The 8,919-nt window shown below is 40.4% G+C and overlaps 1 protein-coding gene across 1 annotated transcript in view; it reads left to right on the forward strand.

Moving 5' to 3' along the window:
• The window catches only part of CPE (carboxypeptidase E), a 121,110-nt gene extending 115,237 nt beyond the window's left edge, over positions 1 to 5,873 (forward strand). Inside the window, 3 exon segments of the mRNA NM_001258081.1 lie at positions 1,403 to 1,502; positions 3,770 to 3,888; positions 5,698 to 5,873. Of these exon segments, the coding sequence (NP_001245010.1) occupies positions 1,403 to 1,502; positions 3,770 to 3,888; positions 5,698 to 5,796 (318 nt within the window). The 3' untranslated portion in view covers positions 5,797 to 5,873.
• The last annotated feature ends 3,046 nt before the right edge of the window (positions 5,874 to 8,919 follow it).

Here is an 8,919-nt window from a genome sequence, read left to right on the forward strand (position 1 = left end):
ATTGCTGGTAACACGGACATCTTTTTGATAAAACAGTGTACCACTGCCGAATTTATTCTTTGATGACAAAGGGTTACAGGAGACTTATCTCTCTGCTGTAGGGAAATAGTCAAATATCATAAGTAACGAAAGACAATTTATTTTCTATAGCCCAATTGGGTGAGGCATAACCTGAGCATTTGGGAGGTTGGTGCATATTTTGTTAAGTAATCAGGTTTAGTGAATTACCATTTGATACTTTAGATGCAGTACTTTCTTAAAGACCTGAAGCGACTCTGTCACTTCAAACACATATTGACTTCGATGAATTGTCTTTCCAAAATAAAGAGAAAAGCAGTTTTTGTAGTTTGCAGTGTATTAAATAATAGCCAGTTGATGACTACAACTTAATTTAGGGGGATTATTCTCAGTGCCAGCTCTCCCATCTTCTTCCTAATTCAACATCCTATTTTCTGTTATAAGGTTCCCTACTCTATTTTCAGCCAAAATAATGTTAATAGATTTAATGCAAAAGCAGTCACAGTATATATTTTTTAATCTAGAATGAGCTAATATTAAATGGCTTTTATTATGATATCCTTGTTAATTGACAGTAGCCATATAACAGATACATAGATGACCAAAATTAAAAGAGAGTAAGTTATGAAATACGCTAAGACTAGAACTTTACACATATTGTAGCAGGATGAGCTGCAGACAAACCCCTCAGACATGGAGTTAAAGAAGGAAGGGCTTTATTTGACCGGGAGCATTGGCAAGACTCACGTCTCAAAAACCAAGCTCCCCGGGTAAGCAATTCCTGTCCCTCTTAAGAGCTCCCAACTCTAAAGGAGTCCATGTGAGAGGGTCACGATCAAGTAAGCAAGCAGGGGTATGTGACTGGGGGCTGCATGCACCGGTAATTAGAACAGAACAGAACAGGACAGGGATTTTCACAGTGCTTTTCCATACGGTGTCCGTAATGTATAGATAACATAACCAATTAGGTCAGGGGTTGATCTTTATCAGGCCCAGGGTGTGGTGCCGGGCTGTCTTCCTGTGGATTTCATTTCTGCCTTTGAATTTTTATTTCTTCTTTCTTCGGAGGCAGAAATTGGGCATAAGACAATATGAGGGTTGTCTCCTCCCTTAATATGACAGTTTTTTATGATTTGGAAGGTACTAAAGTCTTTTTTTTTTTTTGGACACAAATAAGATATTAATTTTCATTTCTCTATTTATGGAAAAGCAGAATAAAATGCACAAAAAATTCAGTGGCCTTTTGTGCGTGTCTTGATTCTTAAACAATGGGGATCCACGGTATTTGCTGGAAAATAAGGAGATGCTTGATATGAAACATATTTAAGGCCATTTCTATAATTTATAGGTCGTATTAACTTTTGGTTGTTTTTGACCTTCACAGATACACCGAGGAGTCAAAGGATTTGTCCGAGATCTTCAAGGTAACCCAATTGCCAATGCCACCATCTCCGTGGAAGGAATAGACCACGATGTTACATCCGGTGGGTCTTTGCCACAATCTGGAGGCTCTACGTTATGTACAACAGCATAATTACTAATTATCATAATTATAAGTCTTATGCTCTTCTGAGCAAAACAAATAGCTCGTATCTCTGCAGCATTTCTGAGCTTTGATCTGGTGAAGTTTCATTTGTGGGCTCAGGTCAGGCGGAGTGGAGCCCAGGGCGGCTGCTGCGTTACAAATCCGGGTGCAGCAGGTGGCGCCCTTTCCTCAGCTGTCTCGCCCCAGAGCTGGGAGGTGGTGCCACAGGCTGCCGATTCTTCGCGGTTCTTCAGGCAAAGGAAAAGGAGCTGCCAGAGTTAAAATACCAGTGACTTTCTGGTCTGTGTTAAGAAGTGCTAACGAGCTGCTAATGGGGAGACCGAAGGAGGGAGCGCAAAGAGGAGGAAGGAAGAAAATTGCTGCGGGTTGTGTGTCTAAAAATTCTCACACAGTTTTTCATTTAATCCATAAAATAAATCCGCAGGGATTCAAGGTTAAACAAGAATTTATAGGATTGAGGTGCAATGTTAGTGACTTCTAGGTTTTGAGCTCAATTTCCATTTTCCCAGTTTGAGGAAAATGATTATTTTTCTGGCAAATCTACCTACTCCCATTAATAAACATTGATCCAGGTCATTTTAATTGTCATTTGTTGGGATATTTTCAATAATGACAGCTTTTTCTTTTTAGTTATAAACTCTTTACAACTTTTTTTAGACCTTGTGACAATTAACCTTTAACTTATGTCCCAAACCACTCTGTATCATCAGCTCTTTCTTAACCTTCACATTTATAGCTTGGATAAAAAAAAAAATCTTTAACATTTGTCCTCTAAAACTCCATTCATTCTTCATTTGTCAGCAGCCCACTAGGTGCCAGCCAGTATGCCAGAATCTGTGCCAAGATGTTACCCCATGTAGCCCCTTAGCCCTTAGCTGGGAGGGTGAAACCCAGCATTAGTATCCCTGCCACAAGAAACCTGTTAGCCCTAATGTGTCATACAAATATTTTATTTTCTCTGCATTCCATGATGTGAACTGTTTAGGAAAATCTAACCAGGGAATAAACAGGTGGAAAGAAATTAAACCGGAGGAGGGGCTCTAGAACACTCCAGCTTTTCAATGGCAAGGTGATAATAAGAAGGAACCAGCAATAGAACTGAAGGTAGAAAGAAAATGCAGTGTGTTGTCCTGGAGGCCTTAAAGTGCTTCAAGAAGGAGGGAGTGAAAAGGCATCAATTAAGATGAACCTTGTGAATGAATCCTTGGATTTAGCAGTTCAGAGGATCTTATCAAAATCTGTTCAATGGAGTGAGTGGTGGGATCCTGATTGGACTGGGTCCAAGGGAGAATAAGAGAAGAATCATTCTGAGATTGAGACATGAACAAACCTTTCCAGAAATTTTGCTATAAAGCAAAGAAGACAATGGAGGCAATAGCTGCAAGGAGATGTGGATTTAGAGGTAGATTTGATGATATGGTGATGGGGGCTTAATTTTTTTGACTGTACCTATTTTTGCAATGAAATAAGATGTAAAGTATCAACTGGGAGGATGAACGGGATGTGTAGGGTGTTAGGAAAAAGAAGAAGGTAAGAAGGTGTGAAGTGTCTACGAAAACCTTGCTCATCAAAGTGTGGCCTCTGCTCGCCACCTTAGCATTGCCCTGGGGCTGGTCAGGAATGCAGAACCCGGGAGCTGGAATCAGATTTTGCATTTTACTGAGTTTCCCAGGTTTGCTCCCAAGTTTGAAAATCACTGATTTAGGCAAATGGGAGATTGAATGGACTAGGGTGCCCAATGTATTCTAAGTCTTTAGAAATCTAAATTTCTAACTAGGGCCTCAGAGATCCTACAGGGGCTACCTTTGGCCCACACTCTGTGAAGATTCTCTGACTGTCAGGTCGTCACCTGGCAAGAGTCAAAACATGATGGTTGTATGTTCTGACGCCACTGCTTGGGGACTTCATCTGTCTTTTTCCCTGTGTTGCTCCTGATGTGATTAGAAGGTCTATGATCGTACGAGGTTTATTAGACAATTTAACATTGATATCTGTAAAGTAGGTATAAGAAATGAAGCCTGTAAAGAGAGTTTCACGCCCTATTCAATAAAATTTCATTAAATTCCCTACATATTTACTTTAAAAATCGAGAATCAAAAAAGTTGAACTGAGCTAGACTGGGTATTCCTTAGATGGCATAATTATGCATTTTGTAATTCTGCATATGTCATGTGCTTTGTGATTTGATGTTCTGCTTTCCTACAGCAAAGGATGGTGATTACTGGAGATTGCTTATACCTGGAAACTATAAACTTACAGCCTCAGCTCCAGGCTATCTGGCAATAACAAAGAAAGTGGCAGTTCCTTACAGCCCTGCTGTTGGGGTAAGTAATCATAATAATAGCCAAGCGCTATAATAATAATTAAACATTTACCATTGTCAGGCATACTTAAGTGACTTATATTTAATCTTCATACTAGCCCTGTGAGGTAGGTAGCATTGTTATCTCCACTTAACAGATGAGAAAACTGAGGCTTAGCAAAGTTAATATGAAGCTCTATTACCATTTCTCAGTTTTTGAAGAGATTTACAAGAAAATGAAATAAAACTTTAAAAAATTAAACTTTTATTTGCTAACCTTGATTTCCATCTAAATGGGATTATATTTCATTTGCCTTTTTATCTTTAGCACCTAGCACATGCCTTTCTCAATAAGTATCTGAAAAAAAATGATACGTAAAAGAAAATTCTAGGTGCTAACCAAACATTTATTTAGCGTATTCTATGTGCAAGGCTGTCTGTGCTAAGTACTATCAAAAACCATATCTTATTTAAATAGATCTCATTTGTTTGTTAGGAAGGTGATGGTGATAAGACCAAAATTTCTCTTAGAGAAGAATTTTACTACTACCTTTGTATTATATGCCTGGGCCCGTGGGAATATCTGTAGGATTTCTTGAAAGTCTACAGGGCTTACTTGAAAAGAATTTATTATATTTTTGTTTATCCACCCAAAACTTGAAGTATAAATTCTTGGTTTTTGCAAACAAAATATCTTGAGTTGTTAACTGGTACATGGCTTTGATTGTGTGCATGTCTACACTGGGCTGTATATGTATTAAAATCAAGAGGTATATTTGGGTAACTGAAACCTGGAAGAAATGGCCCCGGGAACAAGTTGTAAAGGTTCAACTATTTGGATCCTTTGTCTTTCTGGCATGTGTTAGTGCAAGGATATAGTGAATGGAATCACGATCCAAAATAATCACGCATTTCAGTGGCCAAATCAAGAAACTCGTAGTTCCATCTGGGATGGGGCCTGAGAGGATTGGGGTTGGGGGCGGCCTACTTTGAACAGCCTTTTACGCGGAGTGTGTGGCTTCTCCATAGACCTGATGAAGATTCCTATTCACAAAGAGAGTGGCTTGGACACATACTTGCTTTTGTCAGTTTCTTTAACAGATTCAAGATTCTGGAAAGCAGAACCATGTAGTTTGGGATACCAGCATGCTGAACTGTACTCTTCCACATTCCCTCCCACATTAGGAGAAGATTCAAGGCTGACAGGAGGTGCTTACTAAATAGCCAAAGGCAGAAAATTAACTATAAGTTAATTTCTTTTCTTTTCTTTTTTTTGAGACAGAGTCTCGCTCCGTCGCCAGGCTGGAGTGCAGTGGCGCGATCTTGTCTCACTGCAAGCTCCGCCTCCCGGGTTCAAGAGATTCTCCTTCCTCAGCCTCCTGAGTAGCTGGGATTACAGGCTTGTGCCACCACGCCCAGCTAATTTCTGTATTTTTAGCAGAGACAGGGTTTCACCATGTTGGTCAGGCTGGCTTTGAACTCCTGACCTTGTGATCTGCCCGCTGGGACCTCCCAAAGTGCTGGGATTACAGACATGAGTCACCGCGCCCGATCAGTTCTATCTTTTTATGAGGAGAAGAGACTGGGGCAGGAATTTTGTGAATTATATCTGTCTTCAAAGCCATTAAATCAAAGGACATTTCAAACATAAGGCTTTTGAATTTTTTCCCCCTGAAAATATCTTTTATTTATCACAAGAGATTTTTATTCAGGATTTGCTTTAATTCAGGTGGCTGGATTGAGTGTATACTGAAACTGCCCTTATTTTTAAATTTCAATTAAAAGAACACATGCAGTTTGATAGTAATATGCTCTTGATTTTCTCTTTTAGGTTGATTTTGAACTGGAGTCATTTTCTGAAAGGAAAGAAGAAGAGAAGGAAGAATTGATGGAATGGTGGAAAATGATGTCAGAAACTTTAAATTTTTAAAAAGGCTTCTAGCTAGCTGCTTTAAATCTATCTATATAATGTAGTATGATGTAATGTGGTCTTTTTTTTAGATTTTGTGCAGTTAATACTTAACATTGATTTATTTTTTAATCTTTTAAATATTAATTAACATTACTTAAAATAAATAGCCTCTTAGGTAAAAATATAAGAACTTGATATATTTCATTCTCTTATATAGTATTCATTTTTCCTACCTATATTACACAAAAAATATAGAAAAGATTTAAGTAATTTTGCCACCCTAGGCTTCAATGCAATATTCCTGGTATTATTTACAATGCAGAACTTTTTGGGTAATTCTAGCTTTTAAAAATTAGTGAAGTTCTTTTACTGTAACTGGTGACAATGTCACATAATGGATGCTATTGAAAAGGTTAACAGATACAGCTCGGAGTTGTGAGCACTCTACTGCAAGGCTTAAACAATTCAGTATAAATTGTCGTTTTTTTCTTGTGCTGACTAACTATAAGCATGATCTTGTTAATGCATTTTTGATGGGAAGAAAAGGTAAATGTTTACAAAGAGGTTTTATGAAAGGAATAAAAATTGACTTCTTGCTTGTACATATAGGAGCAATACTATTATATTATTTAGTCCGTTAACACCACTTAAAAGTTTAGGGTTTTCTCTTGGTTGTGGAGTGGCCCAGAAATGCATTCTGAATGAATAAAGGTTAAAAAAAAAAAATCCCCAGGGTGTGTATTTTAATTCTGTAAGATTTTTGGTCTAGCACTGTGGTCTTGTGATGAAAACATGTATCCTCTTAATAGTGGCTTCTCATGTGTTCATCCTGTACATTTTAAAATTTGTTAGGTGACCGCTGTGTGCCAAGCACTGCATAGCCTCTATGTATGTTATTGTGGCAGGCGAAAGGTTCTGATTTTGGACACAAAAAATAAATAAATAACACACAAATCAATGTTTGGACACAAACTCTGAATCAGTAACACACAGGTTAATATGTAATTATGCGTTGTGATAAGTAAAATGACAAGAAAGAGCAGGGTATAGAGAGAAAGAATGACAGAGCAACTTAAATTAGACTGGATGAGAGGAGTCAGGGATGCATCTTAATGCACAGACCTAGAATATTGAGTGGGTGTGAGCAATGCAGAGTGTCTGAGTGTAGGGGTGTGTGTGTGTGTGCATGGTGGTGGTGGTATGGTTGATCAATGCTGCACGTGTAAGTTTTGGTTACAATCGTGCTGTTATAATAGTAGGCCCCCACATATATCCTGGGTTAAACACAGTGGAAGTGTATGTTTTGCTCGGGTACCTATACTGGAAAGAAGACAGAAAGATGGGGTGACTTTTCTTCACACAGTCTGGGACCACGTTCTGGGATCCATTCTGACAGAAGATCTGCCATCTTCTGCACACGGCCAACAATGCTGCATTGGCGGTCGTCTCCACTGCAGCCAGTGGGAAAGCGGAAAGAGCAAGGGGGAGAATGCAGAGCGTGTTCTTGTGGGCAGGCCTGGGAGTGGTATACATTACTTGTGTTCACATCACGCTGCCTGGAATTGTACATTCTTTGGCTACAGTAACTGCAAGGAAGTCTGGGAAATGTAGTCTAGAAGTGCACCCAGGTAGGTGAGGAGACGTGGACTTTGGGACAGAATAGCAGATGCAAAAGCATTCGGGTAGGAAACACATGGCTTGATGGAGACTGAAGAAGGACAGATGTACAGTTGCCTAAGAGAAGCTCACAGGGTGAGAAGAAAAATGAGATTGAAACTGAGACTCCGAAGAGCTTCGAAATTTTGCTTCTCGAGGTTTAGATAAGAGAGGATAGACTGCAGTATGCTGCCGTAAGAAGCAACTCCAAATCTTAGTGTTCTAACTTAATAGTAATTTATTTTTCATGCAAAGTCTGTAGGTCTACGTAACTCTCCAGGAACTTTGCCCTGCATGCTGTGACACAATTATGTAGAATGTTTCCACCTGCGGCTCTGCCATCTCAGCACAAGGTTTCTTCACTCTACTGTGTTGGTCACAGAAGATAATTGGGGCCACTTCTGCCCACAGCTCACAGGTCAGAGCTAGTTACATGGCCTTGCCTAACCACAATGTTTGGTGAGCACTGTCACTGCCGCAGTCCTCTCTCTGGTGCCAACACAACTTTGCTCTCCTTTTTCCAAATATAGGACTCACTTTGCAAGGGAGACGACTTAAAGTCACATCAAATCATGGCTTTGAGCTTCAATTTCAGAATCTCTGAGTGATCTCACAATAGTCTCTATGTCAGGTCTGTATATGGCCAATCCTGTTTCAGGGACAAGTAAACTAAGAAGACAGGTAAAATGCATCCCTCACCCCCAGTGTGCAGTGGTAGAACAGGATCAAGACAATATGAGGAAACGCTTCCATTTGAAGTGGTGAGCAATGAGAGGTCCCAGCGTTCAGGCCTGCAGCAACTCAGGAATCTTGCCGAGCAGACACTTTATGGGCCTTCTATTTTGGGGGTAGAAAGTGTTTCTGGTTTCAGAATTCATTCTACACTTTGGCAAGAGCTTTCTTTCTTTTCTCTATTTTGAGACAGAGTCTCACTCTGTCGCCCAGGCTGGAGTGCAGTGGTGCCATCTCGGCTCACTGCAAGCTCCACCTCCTGGGTTCACGCCATTCTCCTGCCTCAGCCTCCCGAGTAGCTGGGACTACAGGTGCCCGCCACCACGCCTGGCTAATTTTTTTTTGTATTTTTAGTAGAGATGGGTTTTCACCGTGTTAGCCAGGATGGTCTTGATGTCCTGACCTCGTGATCCGCCCGCCTCGGCCTCCCAAAGTGCTGGGATTACAGGCGTGAGCCCTGCGCCCGGCCAAGAGCTTTCTTTTCCTATTGTTCTCCATGGCCTTGACTTTGCTCTCTTAAACTTCTGTCTGTTCACTCGGGACCTAAGTTGGTGGAGGTCCTGACCTGCATAGCTGTATCATCTGGAATGTGGGACCTCCCCACTTACTGCAGAGGGTGGGGAGGAAAGACTGGAACGGAGGAGTGGACCCTCTCATTGGCTTAGCCTGGAGGTGACACATGTCACTTCTGCTCACATTTTGTTGTCCAGGACTAGTCACGTGACTTTGCCTAACTGAACAGAATGCAGGAAA

The sequence above is a fragment of the Macaca mulatta genome, chromosome 5, assembly GCF_049350105.2.
Source record: "Macaca mulatta isolate MMU2019108-1 chromosome 5, T2T-MMU8v2.0, whole genome shotgun sequence".
Lineage (NCBI taxonomy): Eukaryota > Metazoa > Chordata > Mammalia > Primates > Cercopithecidae > Macaca > Macaca mulatta.